This window comes from Drosophila erecta, unplaced genomic scaffold (assembly GCF_003286155.1).
Source record: "Drosophila erecta strain 14021-0224.00,06,07 unplaced genomic scaffold, DereRS2 tig00000092-arrow-pilon, whole genome shotgun sequence".
Taxonomy (NCBI): Eukaryota; Metazoa; Arthropoda; class Insecta; order Diptera; family Drosophilidae; genus Drosophila; species Drosophila erecta.
The window spans coordinates 9,725,835-9,752,015 of record NW_020825207.1 but is presented as its reverse complement, the minus strand read 5'-3'; the positions used below and the strand labels follow the sequence as shown (position 1 = coordinate 9,752,015).

General features: G+C 44.4%; 3 protein-coding genes across 4 annotated transcripts; 1 reads left to right on the top strand and 2 right to left on the bottom strand.

Moving 5' to 3' along the window:
* Positions 1–350: 350 nt before the first annotated feature.
* On the bottom strand, positions 351–3,499 carry LOC6547962 (protein kinase C, eye isozyme). The gene is made up of 11 exons (XM_001975254.3): positions 3,129–3,499; positions 2,936–2,967; positions 2,668–2,862; positions 2,479–2,607; positions 2,261–2,417; positions 1,962–2,190; positions 1,497–1,894; positions 1,243–1,444; positions 998–1,186; positions 800–940; positions 351–738 (listed from the first exon to the last, which is right to left on the bottom strand). Exons 1-11 carry the CDS (start codon positions 3,404–3,406, stop codon positions 586–588), a joined length of 2,103 nt encoding a protein of 700 aa, XP_001975290.1. The 5' UTR covers positions 3,407–3,499; the 3' UTR covers positions 351–585.
* A 2,708-nt stretch (positions 3,500–6,207) lies between these two features.
* On the top strand, positions 6,208–25,961 carry LOC6548335 (mucin-5AC). Of its 2 annotated transcripts, none has more exons than XM_001975255.3 (6): positions 6,208–6,306; positions 7,257–7,742; positions 23,502–24,535; positions 24,609–25,030; positions 25,173–25,264; positions 25,605–25,961. In XM_001975255.3, exons 2-6 carry the CDS (start codon positions 7,593–7,595, stop codon positions 25,728–25,730), a joined length of 1,824 nt encoding a protein of 607 aa, XP_001975291.1. In that variant the 5' UTR covers positions 6,208–6,306; positions 7,257–7,592; the 3' UTR covers positions 25,731–25,961. The 2 variants fall into 2 exon arrangements, with proteins under 2 accessions (XP_001975291.1, XP_026836178.1); XM_026980377.1 differs by having other exon boundaries at positions 7,142–7,742.
* On the bottom strand, positions 16,891–20,781 carry LOC6548336 (pancreatic lipase-related protein 2). Its single transcript, XM_015156254.2, has 6 exons — positions 20,498–20,781; positions 18,481–18,580; positions 18,245–18,399; positions 17,693–18,163; positions 17,385–17,541; positions 16,891–17,327 (listed from the first exon to the last, which is right to left on the bottom strand). The coding sequence occupies exons 1-6, from the start codon at positions 20,547–20,549 to the stop codon at positions 17,093–17,095; spliced, it is 1,170 nt and encodes a 389-aa protein (XP_015011740.1). The 5' UTR covers positions 20,550–20,781; the 3' UTR covers positions 16,891–17,092.
* Positions 25,962–26,181: the final 220 nt, after the last annotated feature.

Below are 26,181 nucleotides of genomic sequence, written 5' to 3'. Positions count from 1 at the left end.
CGCCTTTTCACCCCGTTGAACGCATTTCGAGCAAATTTTACGCTCGATCCACAAGATGGATTTGCGCAAAAATGTTCGAAGAATTTTCATCATACCCACATGAACGGCAACAAGTTTTGGCCCTGTAAGCAACTTTGGCATTCGACATACATAACTGAAAACTTCAAGCCTGTTGATGAGTTTAGATTTTAACCAAAGTTGGCTAGTTAGCCCACTGGCAATCTTGAAACTTCCTGTCAGGGTTTCCTTGAGTGGAGCACACGCGGCGTATGCGTAACTAATTCAGGTGCTCTCTAGTGGTGAGTTTCCCAAAAGGATTTCCCCTCCCTAAAACGGAGAAAGAGAAGCAATTGAACTTTCTCTGTTTTCTTTTACTATCTGGGCTTCACAGGAAATGTTAATGTTAGGTGGAACAGCTTTTTCCTAAAAGAGAGGAAGCCAGGAGCTTTAAACTTCAAAGCTTTAATGAACATTCAGGAGGCTTTTAGCGAAGGATACAATAAATAAATTTCAGTAAATTAACTTGCAAAAGCCTACTTTTTCGACGAAGCCTATAAACTTTGCTCAAAGCTTTTTTAGACCATTTCAAATAATGGTTATAAACTCGGGATTCATGAAAGAGAATCCGATAAAATCGTTCTGGTCCAGATTCATCATGAAAAGCTTGTCCGTGGGAGTTAAGTCCGTCTTCTCCTTGGTAAAGGCATCGTCAAAGTTGCTTATATCCTTGCGATGTTTCTGAAATGTTCCCAAGATTACAATGAAATAATTGCCCAGTACGGGTTCTGATTTCGCTTACAATCATCGGCTTAATGGGTGGCTCCATTTCGCATGCCTCTGCCTTATCCCAGTCCACATTCCGAAAGAAGGGATGCGTGGTAATCTCCTGTTTGGCATAGCGCCCTGCACCCAATCTATTGTTGGGCTTCTTGGTCAGGAACTTTGGATGCAAAATCTATACCATTAGATTCTTTTGTGTCCCAAATGCAAAACTTACGCTCGTTATTATATCCATGGCCTCCACGCTGAAATGCTTTGGAAACACGGCCTTCTTGTCCTTGATGTTCCTAAACACAGTATTTTCATCATCTCCTTCGAATGGAGCCTGGCCTGCCATGAATTCGAAAAGTAATACGCCAAAAGACCACCAGTCAGCGGCGATGGAGTACGGATCGTAGCTAACAATCTTCAATTATTTTGTAGTTGGCAACTTTTTGGACGTTTTTACAGCTGATTACTTACTTCGGGAGCCATATAATTGGGGGTGCCACAAAAAGTTCGTGTAGTCTGACGCTCGGTAACGCCCTCTTTGCTCAACCCAAAGTCCACCAGCTTTACGTGCCCCTCGCCATCCAGTAAAATGTTATCCAGCTTCAGATCTCTATAGATAATGTCACGCTCGTGGAGGAAAAATAGGGCAATGGCCACTTCCACAGCGTAGAAACTAAGCAAATGACTTTCAAATATTGTCCTTTAATATTAATATGTTAACTCACATAGCCACAGACTCCTTGAACCTTCCATACTGCTGCATATGATACATAAGATCTCCACCCTTACAGTACTCCATTACGAAGAATAATCGGTCCATAGTCTGGAAACAGGAGTGCATGGAGACGAGGAAAGGTGGTCGTCCGGATAAGGCCAGAATTCTCTTCTCATTCATGGGCAGCTCCATGTCGTCCGTTTGGATAATGACATCCTTTCGCAGGACCTTCACGGCATACAGCTCATCAGTGCCACGACGCTCGGCCAGCAGGACCTTGCCAAAGGAGCCCTTGCCAATAACTTTAACAAAGTTGAAATCAGCAGCTCGTATCATATCGCGTTTGCTCATGTTATGCGGCATATCCTTGTTGTCCATGCGACGCTTATCATTCGGCCGACGATCGTGCTGAAAAAATAATAAATAATTTTATAATATTATTTACGTGGCGGATTAGATGGTGCCGATTGCTTACCCTAACTTCATCCCGTAGGCGAGCTATATCATTAAAGGCATCCACACAGGGTATATTATAGTGTTCACCCTCCACTTGCGAGAGGAACTTGTACCAGCCATCAACTGGCTCCTTTTGCAGTTCCTCCAGGCTGAACGAGAAGGATCCCATGAAGTCATTGCGAGAAGTACGATCCCAGTCCCAGACCTCGATCAGCAAACGCTTGTCCCGATCCTGAGGCTGCAACTCACTAGGATAAAGGAAAATAAAGATGTGTAGGTCTAGTAGGCGGATAATTAAAGGGCATTTTAGAATATTACAATGTCAAAGTCTCGTTGAAGACTGGATTGAGGTTTTTCTGAATGGTCTTGGTCTTCTTCTTGGTGCGGCCCGAACGGTCCGGATGCATCTGCACCGCAATATAGGGATCGCTAAAGCCGTTGGTATCCATGGGAATGAGGTTAGCCGCCTCCTTAACTGCGACATGCAAGAAACATTCATCTTTATGTGGGCGTATAAACTTTGAGTGATAACTTACTATCAACTTTCAAGTTATTGCCCTTAAGCTCCACGTAGAGCAGTAGTTTGCCCCTCACCTCGCTGATGTCCGCACCACACATCGGTGGCACTGTCTCCTGGCAGGCGTGATGCACATTGAGGTTGCAATCTGAAATATTTGGGTTAATAGCTTGAAAGGAATAGAACTTGAGTTTATTCCGGAATTTACTCTCGCACTTGACGCCCTGATGGGCGACTCCATGGAGCAGAAGTCCGCACTCGTCGCAGAATGTCGGTGTGGTGTAGGTGGTGGAGATCCAGCCGTGCTTCACTTTGGCGCAGTCGGCATCGAAGTCCGTGTCCTTGCCAGGACACTTGAACACCACGAACTTACAGCACTTCTGGTGAATGTTGAAGCGGCACTCTGCGTAAACAAGTTAAAATAAAATGATCATATGTAATTTGAAATGAAATTAAATGAAAACTTTGCTGCCTACCCTCGCATTGAAAACCTTGCTTGCCAAAGCCCCTAATCCCGGCACGAATCCGTGAATGCAACAATGCGAAACGGAAGAGCGGCGAAAAAATATAGAAAAAACAACGAAAAGTGTGTCAGCAACGAAGGCACTAATTAAATTAACGATGGGTACGCTGCAATGCGAGCAAAAAATCGAAAACAGAATTCCTCACCAAATGAAGTCCTTGCAATGACCACAGTAGGTTGGATTCTTAAAGAACCTCACTCCGAAGCGATGGCCATTGACCATTTCGAGACCCTTTCGCTTCATCGCACCCTTCCTCAGCCGATTCTTCATATAGTTGACGATGTTTGCCTCGCCAGCGATCTCCAGTAGATTTCCTGGACCCTTGCCAGCTCCAGCCGGTGGAGCCTTGGCCCCTGGAGCAGCACTGGGCGCCGAGGGAGGGAGCACAGTGGCCCCCGGTGTGGCAACAGCAGCCGCAGCCATCAGGAGATAGTATCAGGGAATTGGATAGCTGACTCAGACCGCACGGCTTCAAGCCCGTCTAGAAACTGACCCGGTCGGTCAGGTGGAGACCCTAAAAGAAGCAACTTGGAAGCCAACAAAGTGCACACAAAGTTGAAGGCGAGCAAATGACAAAGAGTCAGGCGAACGGGCGACATTTTGAAATACTACCCTCTAATGCAATAGTGCACAAAAAAGTGATTTTACTCATTAATTTCCCAGAAATTTATTCATTTTTTTCCTAGCTTATAGCCACCGCCAATATCCCAATAAATTTTTGTAGACCGAAGAAAAAATTAATTATAAATACAACAAAATACATGTCATTAAAAAATCTGCAAAGGTTTGAGAGAAATGCCTTTTTAATTTAAAACTATTTCTGCACAGGTAAAAAACGTAAGTGGAAATAAAATATTAATGATTGAACAAGCGAACTTGCTAAATGGTAATTTTGCATAAAATGTTAATAATGCACACAACGAATTGAATTATATTTAATAGTCCCTTTATTAGTTATTTTTTCAACCATTTCAAAAGTACCTCTGAATATTTGTGGAACAATTAAACAAAATTAAAGTGTGCCTTAACTGGCGTATGATTTATTTTTGCAAAATCCTAGGTATCGTCCACATTTTAAAAGTTCGTTCTGGGTTGTCCACAACGCTGAAAGCGATGTATCCAGCATCCTTAGCGCCTAACTGGTCCCCATTGGTCTTAGCTATATTGCTACGCAGCCATTTCCACTTCCTGAGTAATCAGCACTTATCGTCCTGTGCTCCTCGCTGATTCAGTTAGTTCAGTTTAGTTAGCCCCTCGCAATTGTCTCCCCGGGCAAACCACTCGACGGCAGCCCGTCAATCGAACGGAGGACCCAAGAGTGAAAGCTGAGTGCCAAGAACTCTCGTCTTTGGGCCCTTACCAGCGATAAGTGTAAACAGCTTGGGAAAGGTCAAGAAGGTGCTTACCTGGCCAGAAGACAAACATAATCATCATCGGAGGCATTGCTCCGGACAACTGCAGTTGTGACGTCAATGCAATAAAAGTGGAAAAGTGGGCGAAGGGCGTTGGGCGTTGGGAAAATGGGGAGTGGTGCATGTGTGTGGCACTATTGTCGATTGAGTATTTATACTGTGTGGCAGTTTTGATTAATTTATGCAATTGCTGGCAGGGCACGTTTTCCGTAAAAGGAGCCCCCATTTATCCGCCGCCCCTGCATGCCAGCTGGCTTTCAGTGCATGGCTAAAAATAGAAATAGAAAACGCAGAATTGAGCACAAAGTGCACACAGGACACAGAAGGACACACGCTGGCAAGGCAAACAAAGTAAAGGCGGTTAGATGAAATCCAAGCTGAAACAACTAAAAACGCTACCGAAAGCAGCGATGAAATGGGTTGGAAAATGCATTAAAGCGGAAATGTAGGATCTTTGTCAGGGAAAAATGCCATTAGAGCAGGTCCAAGTCAAAGTATCTAAGTATCTGCAGTGGCACGCGTATCTGTATCTCAGAAGTGCACTCAGTGAGTCGACAAATATGCACTCGCAGATTGCCCAGAACTACAGAACTGCACACCTGTCGGTTGAAAGGCATTGACAAGGGGGTTTCGGCGAGCGGGGGGAATTGCAAATAGATTTCGTTGCCGTGGCAGCTTTGGCTTTCAATTTACGTCATCATTTCCATGGCGTCGCCAAACAATTTTCCCCTCCATTTTTCCCTCTTGGCCATTTCACAAAAGCAGGCCAAGCCGCAAAGAGCCAGAGAGCCGCCTCTCTGCGTATAACACCTTTTGTTTAGCTTTACTTCCAGTTATTTACTTTGACTTTGCCTTACTTTACTTTACTTTACTCTCCCCTGCCTTCGTTTGCTTTTGGCCCAGGCTGTGTTTTCCTTTTTCTGTTGTTCGCCATTTCAACATTTGGCAATTCCGCTTGGCTACTTGTTAGCCGACCGTCTTGTTTTTGACCTGCGCCCTTAACACCTATTGATCTGCAGCGCACCTGTCGTGGGTTACTGGCTTATAACGACCTTTAGACCATAGCACTTAAGATCGTTGCCAGCCGAAAGCCTTTAAGATCAAGTTTTGGGATTTGGATAACATGTCTTTACAGATGTAAACGGTTTGATCCGCTAAAAATCAATTGAATAATTGTAAATTTGAAAGGGAAATTATTTTTAATTTGAAGTAGAAGCAGTTGGTTCCACATAAATTGTGTAAAGTTGGCACCGCAATTAGCACTTTTAGATATAGATCGAAAACATTTTAATGGCCAGCTGACAATTGACAATTGTTGTCTTTTTAAAATGCAAATATATTCGTCGGAGCAACATATCGCACGTACACCAATATGGTTGTAAAAACCACAACAATTAGGCGAACAAGAGGCAAATGGCCAACCATAATTAACAGTGGCCCATAAAGTTGAACGAACACAATTGTGCGAGCTGACAAAACCGCAACAAAACGGCAAACTGGACATTATCCGTTTGCCAGTGGGTATGAGCTGGGAAAACTGCCTCAAACCTTGTGATTTGTTTATACGGCTCTCGGCAAAGTCATGACGTTTGGCCCTCCAAAGGAAAGAGAGATAGACAGTAAGGAAATAAAATAGACAGAGTGGCGGGCTAAACAACAAATTGCCAACATGCTGAAGGAGGCGGAGCACGGGTCGTATACGCAATCTGTTATACCAAAAAGTCGCCGGCAAGTGATGAAAAGCGCCTGCGCCATCCAGCCAGTGGGAAAACTATCCCAAAAATGACTCTGGAAAATCCTTGCAGCCAGTCGCACTCGCAGGCGCTACGGGGCAGGTCGCTTGATACGGCAGCATACGCGGCGTATACGTAACGTGGAAAAGGACAGGATTTTCTCGTGCATCGAGTGAAGGTGCACGGCTGTCTTTTAACATTGTGCCACAGTCCCAAACGTGTTCCTCATCAATTAAAGCCCCCCGCTGACCGACTGACTAACCTGTCTCGCGTGCCCAAAATTTATTTGATTTCGTGCAAAGGGCCGTTGGCGTAAACAAAACGTGTCCAAAGCACTGGAACAGTCATCTATCGCTCTGCCTGGAAGTTGCGTCAGACTCACGCAGCTTCCAAGACGGTTTCGTGGGTAACTGGCGAGTCTGCTCTGCGACATTCACCGTTCTGAGTTGGCCCCAAGTGCACGTGGGCCAGCTTTCAGTTTCGGTGCCATTTCACCCCCAGCACCAAGAGCACCGACTATAGAATTTACCATAAATAAATCCAAAGGCAGCCTCTGTAATCAGCCAGCCAATTTTCCCATCCTTCAGTGCGCGAATTTGGCGAGCCCTGTGATTCGGCTTTTGTGCAACTTTTCACCGTGTAATTGAAATTAATGATCATTGTGCGGGGTGGCTCTGTAATTCCGGTTTCGCTGGTCCAAAACAACGCCAATGCCCCGCATTTAATCTTGAAGAAATCGCGGCACTTTGCTTTATTAAAGTGTCTCCCCAGGGACAAATATCACTCAAAGTTTGGCGAAATTAATCTCACAAATTGATATGTGACAGCTAGGTGTGAAATATTGTCCAGGGAAAGTAGGAACCACCTTTGGGAGTCAAGGCACTGCTTAATTTATTTATACATGTTTACATGTTAGAAAGTGAAACAACTGAGGATGGGGTTCAAAAATATACAATATATACTCCCTTAGCTTTTGCCTGCTCAATAAAAATGTAATTGTTTGTCATTTTTAGTTCTTCCTCCTGCTTTCCCATACCCCTACAATATTCCTTAGGGACTTAATAAAATACAACTTTATCGGAAAAGCCATTTGCACCAAGGTTTGCAATCATCGAACTCCCTTTTCAGAATGCAAAATTGATTGCAGCGCATCAGCAGCAATTTAGCAAACAGATAACAGCATGCGAAGGAAAAAGAAAAGTGTAATGATAGCACCAAGGAACCCAATCCGACTTTAGTGCCAATTGTGCCGTGCGAAATGCTGTTAGTGCCGCGTTGTTGTTCGTGTCCATGTTGTGATTACATAATGGGACGCTGCTGAAAGTCAAAGTCCAAGTAGAAGTCCCAAGTGTATGAAAGCCAGGCGGCAGCCATATCTCAACTCGCCGCAACTAACTCAGCCGAAGTAGAAGGCGAGGCAAAAGGACCAGCCCATCTCCATCTGCAGGACTCCGAGGAGCGAGGATGCCCTTCGGCCGCAAGTCCCCGCTGGAGGCACTGGCCCTTCCCGGCGTCATGCTCGCCTACAAGTACAGCCAGTTCCGCCAGCGCCGCCGGGAGGCCGCCAGCCGACGGGTCACCGAGCGCGAACTCTCGGCGCTGCACCATAAAATCGTGAGTACAATTGGCGAGCTTCGGAAAACAAAGTCATTGCTACACGTCAACGGGTTGTGCTGGGTATCAGAAACACGGAAGCACTTCCGCGGAATATGAAAAGACTTTCGAAAAGCCAGAAAGTTTAACAAAAAGTTAGGTTTAACCACAAAGCTAGCCAGGAAGGTTATGATTAAAAGACTATACAACGTTTTTAATGATTTTGAACGAGACGAGCTTTCCTTTTTTATTTTATAAAATAATGTAGTAAGCGCGATATAAAAATGAAGGGGCGCCGAAAAAAGTTTATCCGTCAATCTGTAAAACTGCCATCAAAACCATTAAACTACCATGCTATGAGAAACTTCAAAACTTTGAACATATTGCGGTGCAGGGTACTTGACCCATTATCCTCCGAAGTTGTGCTTGGCTTCTTGTTTATGTACCGGTTTGGTCCTTTTGGCTTTTCCCTGCCACCCATAAAAAAATAACGCAATAAAAGAAGCGAAACGGGAAAACAGAGGTGGCTGTTTATCAAAAGCAGGCGAAAGGCGGACGAAAGTCAGGCATCATTAGCGGCGTGGTTCGATGGAGAAGCTCGACAAAAAAAAAACGCCCCAGCTCTTGGGCCTTTTTAAAGTGGCGCTCTTCCTGCTTTTCTGTTTGTTTTGGCTCCGGCCTCACTCTCACACTTACAGCTGGCAAATAGTTATAAAAATAAAAGGCACACACAACGCATCAAACACATCAAAACAAGGTGAGGCTTGGCTCGGCTCGACTAAGCTCGGTTTGTCATGGCCCGCAAAAGTAGGCAATAAAAAACGCCATAACTTGTGCGATAGTTCACATGTGTGTGTCCTCCTAAACTTATTTGCATTTTAAGGGTCAATAAAAAATGTACAAGCAAGAAAGCAGGCGGAGTCCAAGAAAAGTTTTAGATACCAGATTTCTCTGGCCATTTGACGTAACATTTGGCTTTTTTATGGAATACATGCTTTGATCTTGGCCATGAAAAAGTAAATATGTATGTCTACTATGGCTTGTTCATTGTATAAAATAATTGAACCTCATTAATTGGGGAAGCCATAAATAGCCAATAATGGCATTAATAACCCAATTTACGCAAACTAGTTAGCATCATTAAATATATACCCGTCGCATGAAAACATTAAGTTATAAAGCACAACTCATTTGCATTTGCCACAGGACCAAATGTGCAACGCGGCCAACTGCAAAAGGCTAAGTTCACTTGGGATTTTAGTAGACTTGCTTTTGAAATTTATGACTTTCAAAGCCATAGACTGCCACGCCCACTTGCACACACCACTTGCAAGCACACTCAGTCTCTTACACACACACACAGACACATCAGCACTCTCTTGTTCGCACTTGGGCACTTATATAAGGAGAGCAGCAGCAACAACAATTGCCAAGTGCACAAACAGGAAAAAGTCCTGGCAGCACTAAGCTAGGCTCAACTGTTTTGCATAAAATCTGACGCGTGACTGTAATTTCTCTGCGCCGACCTTGAAAAGCAGCTCACACACCATAGCACACACCAGAACACACACGCACACCAGCACCCCGATACATTAGCAAAAATGGGCAAATACACAAAAAATGCTTTTATGCCACATTAAAATTCACAAAAGCCTGACCAGACTGCCTTCGAAAAATGCTTTCACAATTAAATGGCCCTTGGCTGGAAAATTCTACTTCAGGTTGCATAGCGAATTAGGGCTAATTATACTAAAAGTCCCATTAAACTAATGGTATAACTTGTTTATAATAAATAAAAGTATGCTAATACACACCTAATGATAAAGAATGCCATGACAGATAAGCAGTTAGGTAGTGAATCCAAAAAAACCAAATATGTATTACAAAGTGAATGAATCTGTATCGAAACTCGACGGGTTATGCCAAATAAGCTACAGATCCTGGCCATAAATATGTCTCAAAAGAACCTCACGCACACCACGCCAGAATTCCAGCTGAGCCAGGCTAAGCCGATGTAATCCCGCAGAGGAGAGGTTCCCGCACTCACACACCCATGCAAACTCACACACACAAACGGGCGAGACACGCACACATGTACACGGTGTCGTTTCGTAATCCCCAAAAGTATGCAGCGACAAAATTGTCATTTACTCCGTGCTGAGAGGACCGGCAAGAAGCGGGCCTAAAAACGCGGCGCAGAAGCGGGTCTTTCGCGATATGTTATTAATGCAAATACGCATAATATATAACAAGTTGATTAGCTGAGCGCAAGGGGAATAGAGCCATAGAGTAATGGGTTTGGGCCCAGGCAGACAATCCTTTTTGCGGTTAAAAGGGAAATGCTGTCAAAACTAGCCCCGTCCCGCAGAAGGAAGTCGCGTGACTATCCAACATCAGGGCGAAAAACACAGAAACTGGTGAACCCAAAACGAGACCTCCAGGCAGGACCTCCAACTGGACATTTTCGGTCAGGCAATGGGAAGTGAAATTTATAATTTACTTTGCAGAAAGGTAAGGGGGCGGAAGTTGTCACCTGGCGTGGCATTGGAAATAGGTGCAAATTAATGAATCCTCAGTCTGCCGCAAAGGTCAAACTCTGCCCTTTGCCTGCTATATTTTCTATTTTCCCCCATTTCTGTGTTTGAAACTAAATTGAAATGTAGGCATGCTGATACATGATTATTAGCTGCTGCAGTTCCTGCAGTCGAATGTCCTTTGCATTTGCCGCCCTCCCTTTCTCTCCCTCTCTCTGTCTGTCTCTTGCCCAGCTGCCGCTTGACCTCCCGGCAGCCGTCTCTTTCTACGCCCCTTTGTGGGTCTTTAGCAATAAATGACCGCACAATTTGACTTGGCACTTGCAACGTGCACACAAAAAAGAATTGGTAAAAAAGAATCCAGCTTAGTCATCCAAATGCCAAAACAGTTGGTTTGGCCAACACTGGTTTTGGCCTGGTCTTTGGTCTACGGCTTTCCTTTGAGATCCTTTCAAGTTGCCTTGGCATTGCCTGTAGCTTTTGAATGGATATGATAGCTTGCAGTGCACAGTGTAAGGAGTGACAAAAATAATATTGCCCTAATTCTTTAAATCAAACAGTAAAAGCGAAAAGAGTTTACAGAATTTAATAAGTGCTATGTAAAATGCAATTGAAGGATACTTTGCTCATGTATTTGATATCAAAATTATTGCATAAACGTTAAGTACACAAACCTCGTAAATAATTCTTACGCGCTGCTTGAGATATTGCAAAATAATTTCAAATGGCACCATACTTAGCTGTGATAGCCAAGCAACTAGAAGAGTGTTGCCGAGTATCACATATAATCCTTTTATTCCACCCCGTAGCCGTTCTTTTGTGGTCAGCGCAAATATTTGCCATTGCATTTTACCACCCGACCGGAATCGGAATCGGAATCGGAAGCGGCATCGCTTGACCATAAATCAGACACAAAAAGCATTTGAAAGTAATTCCATTTTGAGTGCCCGCTTTCGGTGTGCTCGACATAGCGCCTTGGGTGTCGTTTCGGATCGGTTTACCTTGCACCGGGGCCAGTTTGTGCCACCTGGCCAGTTGGCCCGCTGCAAGCCGGCGGTCGCCATGGCTGGACCTTTGAAATAAATCATTAAGATCGGGCATTAGTCAATTTGATGGTCGCTGAGCCACTGCCATTTAGCGGGAAATGGTCATTAAAGAGGTCCGTTGAGGTCCCTGAATTGGGCACGCAATGCAGAAGCCGGATATCCGCTGGGTGTTTATTCAACTCCCACTTTCCAAGAAGTAATTGAACTCTTGTGTCGCAGCAGACACGCAACTTTCTGCAGGATAATGGCAAACGACGCAGTCGTCTCCCCGCCATATTTAACTTTACATGCGAAAATGTCAGCGTGTGCTCCTTTGTCGTCTGCGAACTTCCGCCTTTCCACTTCCGTTTCCCCGCTCTCAATTAGAGTGCATTAAACTTTAGTGTTTACGCATGGGTTGCGCTGTTCTTTCCTTTGTTGCTGCCAGATTTTCTTGGGCCATCACGTGCTGCACCGAAAAAGGGTTGTGCCAAGTCTCCTAACCCCCCACAATATTTTCCAACCATCCTCGGTCTCTTGGGGCGCGGCCATGCATTAGCGCAGGTCACGCGATGTCTGCACCACTATACTATATAGTCTGTACACACACACACACACACACACACGTGCATAAGAGACGAGCTGGAATCAGGGTATATGGTATATTTATAAGGGGGTTATTTTCCAACGCAGACGTTTACCTTAATTGCATTGATTGGAGCATTTAGAGTGGCCAGTCGATGTGGAACGCGATATGTACGAGTATATGCAATTATTTCCGAAGGCTTTTCAAGTCACACATTAGGATTGTAATTACTCACGGAGCGAAAAATAGAAAATGTCATAAAAATGATAATCAATTTCATAAAGAGTATATAAGTACTGCGTACAGCTACTTTGCACATCAAAATGCTAAGCTTAGACAAACTAAATGGGTTAAGGCCAGGGCACTTTATTCAATATTCCATGCAGCTTACACAAGCCCACTTTCATAGATTTAGCCAACTCTTTGCTCTGACCATTGTCACATTTCATTACGCGGCAGTCGAGATAAGCCCGCAAAAAGTTTTATCCCCTGCCGAGTGGCCGTGTGGGTTCTGTGCTACAAAGAATAAATAAAAATTCAGAGAAGATAATAAAAAATGGCAGGCACAGCGAAAAAATGTGGCTGAACAAAAAAGTACAATATATTGCAAAAAGGGGAACACAGAAGGCGGATGCGAAATTGGAACTGGGCCCAACAGCACCAACACAGTTGCCACTACACGCACACACACTCGCACAACCGACCACACCCACCCACCAACACACACACAGAAAACTCCAGCCCCTGGCAATGCGTTTTGGTTTCGGCTGAAGGCCAGATTTCAATTAAAATTTATTGTTTGTGCCAAAAGGAAAGCGAAATAAATTGAAAAATAATAAATTGAAATGCGAGATTTATTTTTAAATGGCGCCCAGCGCATTAGCTTCAGTGGGCGCCGTCCTCCTCAGAAAGAATGGTCTTTCAACAGTTACTAAATACTCGCCACTCAATGGATCCCTTGCGATATATGAGCACACACACAATCGTGGGAAAAATCGCTTTACAGGCCAACACTTCATCTGGGAACTCTTCTCAATAACGTGCACAGAGTGAAGGGGCATCCAAACACGGCCAATGAACACTTACAAAAAACAACGAACACCAGGAGGAAAAACGAAAACAACTTGTTCCACACATGAGCTGCCCTGAAAGCCGCCTGGAAATATAAATAACCAAAGGGAAACTTTCAAAGGCCTGGCCCCCACACAGCCACACCTGTCTCCAACTGCATGGCTCCCCTCCTGGTTGCCGTCATTCTGATTTCAATGAGTTTTCATCCGAAAATGGCATCGCTTCGGTTTCACTTTGCACTTTTGTGTTAAAAGCCCTAATTACACTCTCAGCAGCTGGCCACCTCACCACCCACAAATCCTGGCGCACATGAGTCTAGTTGGCCAATTTGACACTTTTCTCATAATTCAGTATGGCTGGCACACAACTATGATGCACAGGAACAAAAACTGATAGCTTTGTGTGCCTTTCATTTTTCAGCACTTAATATTCATCTTTGGGTATATTAAATTGAATAAATATATACTTTCCTGTCGATCCTGTAAGCTTGTATTCAACAAAAGTTATCTGCATTGCTTCCCTTTTTTTCGGTGTACCTCTGCTGTGTGAGTCCTGTCCTCCTGTGGCTTTTGTTGCTATTGCGGCCCGGACACAGAAGCTGCAATCATGGCTGTGTTTTGCCTGTTTGTGTTGGCCAGAGTTTCGCAATTAGCCCAGAGCCTGACAATTGATGGCATTCGGAGGATGAGCACCATGCTGCTCCCTGGAAACCCATAGAAGCCCCGACGCAGATTGCCTGTCCTCAATTAGTTGTCGACAAGCCATTCCCCCTCCCACACGCACACACATATTGTTTGATTTGACTTTTATGGTTTATAATTGGTTTTTAATGTGGCCGGAAATTAGCAGCCAGCGGCGAGAAGTGGGACATCTTAGAGATTCCTGTCTCCCATACAGCATTCTTAGGTGGCAGCCATAAAGTTTTTCCCATAAAAAGCGCTTGATTTATGCTCCGCCATTGAGGAGTGACACGAAAAACATATTAAATGCAATAAATTCACTTAGCGGGCGGCACGGGCAAATGAAAAGAAACACAGACATACACTCGGAAAAACTCACTGACACTTAAACGACGCCCGATACAAATGCAATTTCTCCTCATGACAATGTTTTCCCAGCGAGCGTGCTTCAAATAAAGCAGTCAAGAGCTGCGGAATGGGATGAAAATGGCTGGTTGGGGGTGTGGAAAGTGAAAAGTGAGAAGTGGAAAGTGGGGTAGGTCGTGTGCAGGCCCTAATGGAACTGTTGTGCCTCCTCCACTTCGCAATTATCGATGCATGGAAAGGGGAGTGCAGCGGGGCAGTAATGAAGAACAACAGAAACATCGACATCAGGAAAGTCATACGCCAGCACTTTCCCACAGAATCGCTGTGAAAAGTGGGCGAGAGTGGGAAAGTCCTGTATCGATTTAATTTATTTTCCTTTACTTAAAAACCTGCAGGTGCCGAAAACTGCAAGAATGACTGCTTGACTGCCTGATTGTTGTTGCTATCGAAGTTTTTGTAGGCAGCTATGGTGCATGAGGTCACCTACTTTCAGGTGTCAAAACGCCTGAAGTGGTTAAAACAAGTGTGGGCCCGCTCGGGTTCAATCCCTATAAAATACAAGTAGTAGAGAATTAATATTGCTAGTAATAGTAAGAGGGGGAAAGTATTTCCCAACATCGAATGTTGGTGTCGTATGGAGGTAGACAACATTGTCTATAAAGCATTTCAAAATTCTGATATGTTTAAACTGCGCCATTCTTTTATTTCACCCATTGCTGTCTCCTTTATAAGTGGCATGTTTATAGCTATTTTAGATCAGTGTAAGATTAGAAACTAGACCCTTATCCTGACCCCACCTGGCTTAGTTGACCGAAAAAGAAAGCCACTTTTACTCACTCATATCCACACGTGTGTTCAAGTTAAGGTAAACAAGAATAGAGACCAGTCACGGTATTTATAATCAATTCCAACCTCAATCAATCAGCAAACGCTCATTGACAGCTCCAGGAATTTCCCCTCGACCCCAAAGTAATCCCCTTATCCTTGTGCCTCCTATTTGCTCCTTGCTGAACCTCATTAGCCACCACATTTTTGTGAGTCAGCAGCGAGTTGTTCGCACGTGTCTCGCGCAGTTGTCGCCTGGTTTTCCATGGCATGCCTAGCCGCCATATAGAGGGGCGAATTGCAGGACAGGGGCAGCCGGGGGTTAAGCCGGGCTAAGGAGTGTTTTTATTATTGGCCTACTTTACCTACTTTACCTGGCCACCCGCCGCGAAAATGTCCATAATTGACAGTCCGAGAGGAATACGCTGGAAATTACGATGGGAAATAAGTGAATGCACAATCACAGTGAATTTATTTGATTGCTCAATAGGCAAATTGAATGGTATTTATATAAATTTTCCAGACCTTTATGTCATACTCTTCTTGAAGATTATTTTCTGAATAGGTTCGGTGTACGATTATATCAATTAAATCCATTTTATGTCATTTTAGCTCTGGACAGTAAAATCAGAAATGAATCCGCTGTAAATGCTATCCGTTAAGCCAATTAATTTGGAATATTTTCACGGCCCATTGGAAGCACTAATCCAAACTAGAAATTTCAATTGAATGGCAGTAATAGGGTCATAAAAAAAGATTAAGTTTTACAGGCAATTACTCAAACCTAAACATCAGAATAACAAGGACTTTCAACGGGGCGTTTTCCGCTACCGTGCCCCAGGGATTGTGCAACTCTTTATCGATTCGAGCAAAACCATTTAGATGTGTCCGCTCATCAAGGCCTGCTGGCCATTAAATATAAATTCGACAGGCACTCGGCCATCTGCAGTTGACCCAAAAACCCAGTCGACTGGGGACCTGAGCCAGGGGTCCAAAACCTAAAACTCACAAATCATTGAGCGGGGCATGCAGCCGGTATCGGCGATGAGTGATGGGGAAATTGCATCTGCATTCAGTTGGCCCAAAGTCTGGCTCATTATTAATGCAGCCGGCCATATGGGGCTGCATTTTCCCGAACGAACCAAGTGGAGCCCCATTTACCCTTCCGGCTGGCCACACCAACTTCCACTTCCCGAACTTCAACAACAACCGCGACTTCCGCTGCTCGTTAGGCGATGGTTCGTGAAATGAGCTCCGACATTCATTGCACATTATGGCCCACGTCCTGTATGGCTTCTGTTGCTCCTTTTCAGTCCTGTTTTATATTGGCTTGTTGTTTTTTGTACCAGGCTCTTGCATAATTACAGGCGGCGGCTGCAAGGCAAGTTAATAAACAATTTTCACTCCATGGCCGCGCATTATTCATTAATTACTTTTTAATTGCACGGGCAATAGCTCAACTTCGAGCCCAATTTTGTTTCGCTTCTTTTTCGCTCGGTCCTCGGTCCTCGGTCCTCGGTGCGTATATTTGATATATGGCTTGGTATACTTGTATTTCGGGTGTTTCTTTCTAAGGTTTCCCCTTGCGTCATAGGCGTATCCACTTTGCATGTCCCTCGGCTCGGCAGGGGGGTATTTTACTGTGGGTCTGGGCCAACTAAATTAAATTACTTGCCTTTTAGAGCGATTGTCATGATGAGTCACGGCCGAAAGTGTGCAAATTGAGCCACCTTTGCCTTTTTTTAGATTTTTTTTTCAGAATGACGAAGGCTCTGAGGACTGCCGTGTTGCTACCTGAATTTTGAAAGATGTATTAAGAGGGAGGAGTGTGGAGCTGTTCAAATTACTGAGATGTAGCTTAAAAAACTCAATAGAAAAAGGCAATTAATGTGCTCAATCATCGTCTTTGAACTTTTTTTATATCAGCAATACTCGGGACTTTTCGAATCGTTTGTTAACCACTTTTTATAGCAACTCTTAGTTCAATTTTGTCGTATAGCAAAGTCATGATGAAAAGCCCCGTTGAGTATCTTTTCCAATTTCCTTTTTATCACAAAACCTCCCGCGTTTCAACTATTTATACTTAAGGATATTTATTTAAACGGCTTACAAATGCCCTGATTACGTGCTACAAATACTTAAAAGAAAGATCACAAGAACTGTTGCCCACGAATGCAACATAGCCGCCCACATAAATCTCATCCGATGCTGAAGGACACTCTTGGGTGTGGGAAATCACCCTGCCCCGTATCCTTCGAGAGAAGGAAATTCCGTGCAAATTCCATCACGTCAGTGAGAGCCTGTCAATGTTGTTGCTCAGCGCGTTGTTGTCCTCGTCCTCGACGTCCTGCTCCTTCTGGCCACTGGCCCACCGACTGACAGATGGCTGTCTGGCGGCATTAGGTGGCAATTTGTAGGCAATAGGCAGCCGAGGAGCCAGCGAGACAATTGCCCTCGGCCGGCTGCTCCTACCAAACGGCTTGGCATCGTTCGTATCCAGATAGAATTTGCCACGAATTCTGTAAGCAGCGTTATCAGATGGATTTGCAGAGATTGAGCGACTTTCAACTACTCACCTGGGATCCGCCCCCAAGCCCATAAAGGCGGGACCGCCTCCTGGTTCCCGGCAGATGCCGAACATTTCGGAGGGCTCACAACGCTGGGCGGGAAAACCTCGGGGCTGGGCTATACTCTCCACGAAGTATTCCCAGGCACGCTGGTGACTGCAGCCGACTGCAAAGGAAAATGGAGCATTTAGCTGTTGGGCGCATTTAAAACGGTGTAACAAAGAAAATATGCATATACTGCTACTTGAATATTAATTGAACTACTGAATATGCTTGTACCGGAAACAAGTATGTAGGCAAGGACCTCTTATGCTTACCAATGATTCCCAGCCAGTTATTGGCAATATTCTGTTTGGCGCAACCCGGCTGCAAGGGTCGTCCCCCATTCGGATAGAAGTCCGCGTGACCCATGGGCGCTGGGTTGCCCAGAAGGCCCCCGTCGGTGTGGATGACATCCACGAACCTAGCGTCGCGGGGACTCAAGCGGCGATTGGAGCTGTTGCCCTCGAAAAGAGGTAGAGCTGGATCGAGGGCCGTTATCCTGGTCAGTTTGATGCCCCACTCCTGCAACTGCTTGCCGGCGAAACCGGCCACCTCGGCGCCCAGACTAAAGCCAATCAAGTGGATGTACTTCGCTGGGTAACCCTTGTCCACCAGGAATCGCAGGAACCTGGCCAAATAGCGTCCCGACACCGGCAGATTCTCCACGGCATTCGAGTACCAGGGCACCGCTGTCATCGCGCTCCAGTCGATGAGGATGACATTGTAGTTGCCCCTCCGGAGAAACGCTGCCGGGGGAAATCGAAATCAGGGTTGGACAGGGTATATTTTTTTGGGCAAGGTGGCAGGAAGTCCCCGTCCCCACTCACCGTCCTTTAGCTCCTGGCTGCTTTGCCGTTCGCCGGTGGCCGATTCCGAGAAGCCGTGCAGATAGATGGCCAGCGGGTAATTGAAATTGAAATTGCTCTGTGCCAGCCGGGCATCGTCGCTCAGGTGGAGCAGTTGTGCGGAATTGCGGTTCCGGCTGCAAAGGTGGACCCATTTTTGATGGCCCCTCAATATGCATGAGCTGGGATGAAATGAAGATGGGTGGCCGATTGCTTACCTGGTGTACAGCATGAACTTTATGTCCTCGCGCTCCTTAATGGCACAGCAAGTGGAGCAGGATCCACGCGGAGCGGCGCTGTAGAAAATTGGCGAACCGGCTGGGATATACCAGAATATACAATCAAAATAAGAAATAAGAAGTTATTTCGTACGGATAATATAGCCAATTCATATTTCATTTCATTTTTATAAGAGTCTCAGCGGAAACCTATTAACAAAAGGTTTGTACACAAATTGTTTTGTAACTTCCTACAACATTGCCACAAAATGAAGGCGGCAATCGAATTTGTCAAGTGGCAAGCACGAGCCAATTTGCTTAGAGCTTGGAATACAAAACTAATTGATTCATTAGCTTCATTAACCAACTGGCAACGCGTCCAAGTGCCAGGTAGCCAAAACCATAACATAACAACCAAAAACAGTAATAACAAAGATGAAAACCAAAAGCCAAACAAAAACAGTAGCAAAGAAATCGAAACTGGCCTAACGAAGACCAACTTGGCCGTGAACTTGGGGGGAGTAAATGAAATCGAGTGGAATGGCATGTTTTGTGGGGCCAACAAAAATACAAGTAGCAGTAGCAGTAGCCACAAGGCAGCACGTGACGCATACGCCGCGTGTTACGTAGCACCGTGGGCAAAATGAAAACAAGTTTTCATTTCCATCAGGTTCTCGATGTTCACACGGCCAAGTGCTTAATCAGATCGATTGCTGAGTGGGTGGGTTCTTAAACGGGCAGCACCACCGTCAGTGGGTCAACCACATTGGGATGTCAATGACGGATTTTTTCGCACTCCATGTTTTGCTACACATTTTTATCGTGAGCTGCGAATGCATACGGCTCATAGACTTGATTAGATGCCAACTAACAATGACGTTGACCTTAGCCACTGCCGGACTCATTTGCGATTCCGTCCACTTATCACCTTCCGTTTTGCTCAATAAAATACTATATCAACTTTGGAATGGTCTTCTCTTTGGGGGATATCAAGTAGTTGACAATATTTCTAAACATGATAAATTGTTAGAAAAATACCGATTAACTAAAATTTTCTGCAATCTAAACATGTATGGTTATTTCAATAATGATTTCAACATCAGAAAAAATTAGCGCCAGCAGTTAATAATTAATTACAAGTTAGAGTGTTTCCAATTCGCGTTTGTAGTTCCTTTAGTGACTTTAATCGTACTCCAAATATTATGAATGTAGCTTAAATATCTTTTATATATGTAAATATGGGGTCTGCATTCACATTAATATTTTTTTGTACGGAGCGGAAGAGTTCGTCGCGCTTATTTATGAGGAATGTTTCATAGTTGTTGCTGATATAGCCACTTAAAAATACTTTTCGTCTTCTTTGTTTTGCTTGGATTGGCTTTGTTTCCACGTTGTTTCGCGACGTCATGCCGTGCATTTAATTTGTATTTCTTTTTTTTAATTATCGCACTGCTGGCTTTAATTTAAATGTACGTGTGGCTGGCACTTCATACGCAGCTCGCAGCTTTAAGCCGTGGTGTTCGTTATGGTTGCACTAAGAACTTTACGGGTACCGGCTTTATGATTCTAGCCAAGTGATTCCCCGGCTGACATTGAAATTGGTGTGGTTCACGCCATTAAGAATGGCATAAAGAACTGTACAAGACTTTAATGATCTAAAGACTACACCAGTGATATGCGATATATTGATGATTTGTTTGGATAGTAACTATCTCTTTCGTTCCCACCCCTTCATTTTTGGGACAACCTTCTTTCACAGCTCAGTGGCCATCCAAGCTGACCTACCCCAAGTCAAATATGAACGATGGTCAACAATTGAATCTTTTGAATGCGCGTATCAACAAAGACGTTTACTTGTTTGGCTTACAAGCCGTTCCGCCTTGAACTTATGTGCATAGTTACGCCCCAACCGCCCACTTGGGGCACGATTTTCCAGCTGACATTGAGGCAGAATCAATGCTAATAGATGCCACTTTCGGTTTCAGCCTAAGTTTCCACTCGAGATGTCTCAGCTTACCCAGCAGAAATGTAAATACATTGCATAATGTCGAGGCAGCTGGTAACACCATGGCAAATACAATAAATTAGTTTAAATATTGGCTCAAGTTCTGCGGCGATTTGCGTTCAATGAACCGCCGAATTTGGGCGTGCAATTCCAATTCACTTTCGAACGCGAAAATTAACATTCAAATCGGTTTCCGCATTTGTTTATGTATTTCTTAGCTTGGCTTAGCTAAAGCAAATCACGACTACGATCGATAAGGAAAACGCTCTGTTCTCAACGAGCTGCCAATACTGACTGAACGATCGGAACTCCCGATCTGTCGAGCTAGACTCTCTGTCGAGACTCACTGTCTCTGTCGACTTCACTGCTGACGTCGCTGCTTCCTTCGCCGTCGATCTGATAAACACAATTTGCGAGGCCCTAAAACGAAAGACTCAGGCAACAAACTTTAGCACGCCTGTAAGCAATAATGCGTTCCGTATTTAAATGAGTTAATCAGGCATGCGAAAGCCGGCCGAGATCGTAAAATAGTTTTCGGTTTCCTGATCGTCGTGCGTCCAACAGCCACCCACCGCCACCCATTTCATGCCGGGCATTCGGAATGAGCAGCCCACCCAAGTGATTTTTGCCGGGAAAAAGGCAATCCAAAAGTTCAGCCGGATCCATCTGACAGGCAGCTCACCTTGACCAGATAAGACTTTCCGTTTCAATTCACTTATCGCCTCTCGATCGGATCCAACCTCCGACATCCGACGTCCGACAGCCGACAGCCATAAAGGGGCAGATACATCTTGAATTAAGACAAATCGTTTCAGTTGTTAGTGTAAGCAGTCAAGAACATGCCATTACATTTTTGTGCTAACATTGCAACAATTTTCAAACTTACCACCTCTTTTTTTCCCTACTGTGACCCCTTTTTTTATTTCCAGCTTGGGCTAAGGTAAGGTCTCAAAAAAAAATTATGAACATTAACGAAGGAAAGCCACTCCTTTAAGTTAATACAATTTTATCTGACCCATTCTTTGTGAAACGGAACCCTGTAGTTTGTGCAGGTCAATTAGTATGGCTTCATTAATCACTCAAAATATATACAAGGTTTTAAAGAAAACGGAAGATTTTGATTATCTTAATATAGTCAGGGCATTCAAACTTCGACCACATCATTTGTAGGCGTGCGATTTCACGGCTTTTTTTGCCAACGTCTCAGCTGTCGATAAATACTTCGAATTCATTGGTGCCTTAAGGGGTATATCATAACAAAATCACAAAATTAAAATATAATTATGCATTCAATGCTAATTAAAATAATGAAAATATGTTAGCAATATGTTTTAAAATATTATTCCATTACATACAGCGTGAATATTAAACATAAATCCGAAAGGTGAAAATCTCTTGAAATCTTTGGCATGGCAGTTTGTCATGGTAGCAAAATCGATGACCAGTCAACCAGAGATCCCTCAGCTGTTGATACAGATGGCAGGAGATAATTGCAAAAAGATTCTTTGGACATTCGTGGTTGCCAATCGAACACTTGATTGATTTGCCATTGCTTGCGAAGCCACAAAATTCCAATTAAGTGTATACCTCGCATATATGCAATTAAACCGCAGATACCTTCGATGGCGAACAATTTGCACGGCTTTCGGTGTGACATTGAAAAGCCATCAAGTGCAAGGGCTCAAAGCCTCAAAGCCACACATTCAAGGAAATACACTTAGCCATGTATTCTAGGTTCTACATCAAGAGCAAACTCATTAGTCGTACTTACACCCGAAGTTGTGCAAAAAATATAACTACGAGAATAACTTTACAACTTCCTAAAGCCTTGCCGAGCCATAAGCTCGCAAATAATAAATTCGATTGGAACAAAAGGAGCAGTACCCAAAATAGCTACAGTTACTATTAATAGCTTAATGCGATCGTCAACCAGTTCATTCAATCAGGGCTTAAAAACCTGCTGAGTCACAAAATTAATTACCCGAGAGGATGGTCAACAATGCACAGTTCTTATAAATGGAAAGATTCGAAATCAATAGCAAGTATCATATGTTTAACGACCTGTCAATCTGAGGTCGAGCACCCAAACTGACCTCAGATGGCGTCTATGCAGATATAATGATATGGAGATACAAACTCAGCGATCTAAGCTCATCATTAATTTGCATAATCACTTAGTAATTTGAAATCAGATCGTAAGGCTATGAAAAGATCTTGTTCGATAGGTAATACTTTGGTTAATGTTTATGGATTTGTAAAACGGCTTCTGGAAAAAATTCTTGAGAATAAGCTGCCATAATTTACACCTAATCAACTAATCACTAATGCCAACTAATTTGGAAAAAAAGATGATTTTTTAAATACAAATTTTTGAGTTATTGAAAGTTTCTTGATTGCTTTTTATGATATCGTAAAATATTACGGTTACTGCCAAACTTTAAAGTCCAAATGAATTTAGAGTTAAGTGTTTATGAGGCTTATGCATGCAATATGTTCTGGTCACAATTTTACTTCAGTCAACTTAAAAGAATGCCGAATTTGAGCAGTTTTTATTATTAAAATTCATGACGTTTGGGACGACTTAGAACAGACAATTAAAACAAAAATTGAATGTTCCTTTAATATTGCAGCGTCATTAAGTTTAAGAAATTTGCTATGATCACTAACTTAACTACCCGCTGCTAGTGGCTTCTTTCACTACTCTAAACCAAAGACCAATATATAACAAAATATTCTTTTTGAAGCTTTAAGTACATAAAAACGTAACATTTCAAATCTACGGTATTTCTTTGGACTACATACTTTATTGACAAACTTTATAATACTTTTTAATACTTGGTATTCAAAATGGGGACATCAGAAGTCAGCACTTGCAATATGTCTGTACTGCTTGTAATGGAATAACTTGCATACTTTTTGGCTAAAAATATAACCAATAGTGAGATGCTATTTAAATGACTACTTAAGGGCTTAGTGAATATAATTTACTACTTACCAATATAATTTTCTCTTCCAGGACAAACTACTGAGCAAACTGGAGGAGGAGAGCGAACCGGATCCTCCAACCTCTCAAGAGGACGAATGTGTGATCTGCATCAATGCCCGGGCCACCATGCAGACCTCTCCATGTGGCCACCGCGTCGTCTGCCGCCGCTGCTTTGTGAAGACCATCCAGAGTGCGGTGGCCCAGCGCCTGTTGCCCCTGCGCTGCGTCATTTGCCGAGCCCGGGTTAATCGTCTGACCTCGTCCTCTGGCACTTGGCGGATCCAGGAGTCGGCCAGCAGCTACTCGATGGGCGCCAAGAGTTGGGCCTCCGCCGGAGTGGCCGCCGGCGGGGTGGTACCCTCGGCCAGCTCCTACTCGATGAACGATGCGCATAGCGGGCACCACTCGTTCCACCAGCCCACGCTGCACAAGTCGGCGGTGGGGCGGCATCACCCGCATCATTACGCCGCCCGAGGATCAGCACATGCCCGAGTCTCCCAGTCGGACAGCCTGTACTCGATGAGCTCGACGGGATCGGCGGCTTCATCGGCCTCCGGCTATTCGCACTACTCCAAGACGTCTTCCATATCGAGCAACGGTCCGTGCTCACCGGCCTCGCCAGCCGTGGCTTCCAGTTCCAATCACCTGGCTCCGCCATCGCCCACCACCCACCATCACACACACAGCCTGGCCTCACCCACTCCATCGGGATCCTCGGGCAGTTCCCTCTCACCGCGGGAAAACGGAGCTTCGCATTCGCATCATGGTGGTTGTCCCATTGGTTGCTCCGGTGCCGTGCCCAGGAAACCGCTTCACACGCTCACCAACAGCTCCTCCACGCCCATCTCCGGTTCATCCTCGAGCGGAAGTGGGGGAGGACGAGTGGTCGGAAACGGAAGTGTAGCCAGTGGAATGATGACGCCTACGCACACGTATCCTGGTCGAAGGCATGTGAAGAACCGACTGATGGACATCCAGAACCGCCTGCCGCCGATCAAGGAGTTCCGCAGTCCGGCCAAAGTGCCGCATCCTTCGCCCGTGCACGTTAGCAATCCAAGATTTCGGTGAGTGAAACACCAAGATCAAATATGAAAGTATACTCCTATGATATAAATGGATGCCCATGTATTTTTGCAGTTACTCCACTTATACAAAGTCCAGTGCCCATGAACTGGCTCCATTGCTGCGTGAATCCGGATCGTCGCCTCCACCACGTCGCCCCAGTCCAATGAACATTCAGCTGAGCTGCTCCGCACTGGCCCCGCCCCCTTTAAAGGCGGGCGGGGCAAAGATCTGCCCACTGACCTCAAAGAACTCGCTGCCGAAAAACGCTTACGTGATGCCCAAGGACAAGAAGCCGCCAGCTTCTGTTCCGCAGGGAAAAACCACTGGTACTGCCTCCAAGTCGACTCCACAAGGAGCAGGCTGCTCGAGGGCCTCAGCCGGATGCTCTGCCACCAATTCAGGATCAACTGGAGCTGGATCGGCTAGTAATCCCAAGCCCTCGTCAAGCTCTTCCAGTCGCAGTTTTCCGCTTTTCTCCGCCGCCAGCAATCAGAGTGAGTTTTATTTGGATTACATGTAGAGTAGAAAAACACCTTTAAAAAGGAGGTTTTTATATCTTATTGATTACGATTTTATGAAAATACTCTTTTATGTTCGTTATTCGTTATCATATCATCAAAATTTATTAAATTCCAGGAGAGAAGGCTGACAATAAGAAGAACGAGTCCGTTGAGCGCAAGAAAAAGGAGGAAAAGCTCAAGCTGAAGGCTGAGAAGGAAGCCAGAAAGGTGGGTGAAATTGCAGAGAATCCTTTTTTGTTGGCAGGATGCATTGTTTTACCCCCACTTAGAGTTTGAGAACCAGGCTGTTCATACTTGCATTGTTTGTAATTGTCCTCGTTCCCCTTTTTCTTTTTACCAACTGTTTTGGAAAAGTTTTTCATTAATCGCGGGCGAAAGGGCTTAGGGAAATTGGCGGGGTAGTGCTGAATCTTTTGTACCGGCGAAGCATAAACTTCCAAAGTTATGAGAACGGCTGGCTCATAAAACGCCAGCAATTTCGATTTTCTTGTTTATGATTTCCACTGCATGCAAATGCAAGCAAAGTCATTCACTCTCAATTTTGCAGGAGGAAAAGCGACTGGCCAAGGAGGAGGAGCGTCTGGCCAAGCTGCACGCCAAGGAGGAGAAGAAACGGGGCAAGAAGGAGGCCAAGGAGCTGCTGTTGGCCAATGATGGGAACAGCAAGAAGTGAGGGAGGGCACCCAATTAGCCAGCAAAAACGCATATTTCCAGTTGCAATTCTAGCCATATAAGACCATCACCAAGTACCCGTGTAACCGTACTACAAGTATATCAAACCAGATAGGATCGGATGGAATCAGACCTCAACACCTCATCTCACACACCTCAACACCCCCATCAACACCTCCACACCCCAACATTTTCCATCATTTTGTACTCTAAATAGAACATAGAAAAGCCAAATATTTCAAAATAGTTTCTTCAAAACTAAATACACTGTAGAAGCCTACAATTAAAAACACGTTTATTGTACTTGTGTCTGCATATTTACTTTTGTGTGGGCGTTTTTGGCATTTAATGCTTTTAGTTCAGAAGAAAAACTATGCCAAACATTTGTATGAATGATAAACCTTTGGCAAGCACTGATTTTTCCACTAATATTTTGCATTCATTTCGTTCTT

What these genes read in the sequence shown, in the direction of transcription:
- LOC6547962 (XM_001975254.3), bottom strand. Translation starts at nt 3,406, where the DNA reads ATGGCTGCGGCTGCTGTTGCCACACCGGGGGCCACTGTGCTCCCTCCC. An exon ending in TCAGGGCGTCAAGTGCGAGA is followed by an intron (nt 2,608 to 2,667) that starts GTAAATTCCGGA and finishes CAAATATTTCAG; the next exon opens with ATTGCAACCTCAATGTGCAT. An exon ending in CACCCATTAAGCCGATGATT is followed by an intron (nt 739 to 799) that starts GTAAGCGAAATC and finishes GGAACATTTCAG; the next exon opens with AAACATCGCAAGGATATAAG.
- LOC6548335 (XM_001975255.3), top strand. Translation starts at nt 7,593, where the DNA reads ATGCCCTTCGGCCGCAAGTCCCCGCTGGAGGCACTGGCCCTTCCCGGC. An exon ending in CGGCGCTGCACCATAAAATC is followed by an intron (nt 7,743 to 23,501) that starts GTGAGTACAATT and finishes TTTCTCTTCCAG; the next exon opens with GACAAACTACTGAGCAAACT. An exon ending in GTTAGCAATCCAAGATTTCG is followed by an intron (nt 24,536 to 24,608) that starts GTGAGTGAAACA and finishes GTATTTTTGCAG; the next exon opens with TTACTCCACTTATACAAAGT.
- LOC6548336 (XM_015156254.2), bottom strand. Translation starts at nt 20,549, where the DNA reads ATGGTGTTACCAGCTGCCTCGACATTATGCAATGTATTTACATTTCTG. An exon ending in AAGTTCATGCTGTACACCAG is followed by an intron (nt 18,400 to 18,480) that starts GTAAGCAATCGG and finishes CCACCTTTGCAG; the next exon opens with CCGGAACCGCAATTCCGCAC. An exon ending in CAGCCAGGAGCTAAAGGACG is followed by an intron (nt 18,164 to 18,244) that starts GTGAGTGGGGAC and finishes TTCCCCCGGCAG; the next exon opens with CGTTTCTCCGGAGGGGCAAC.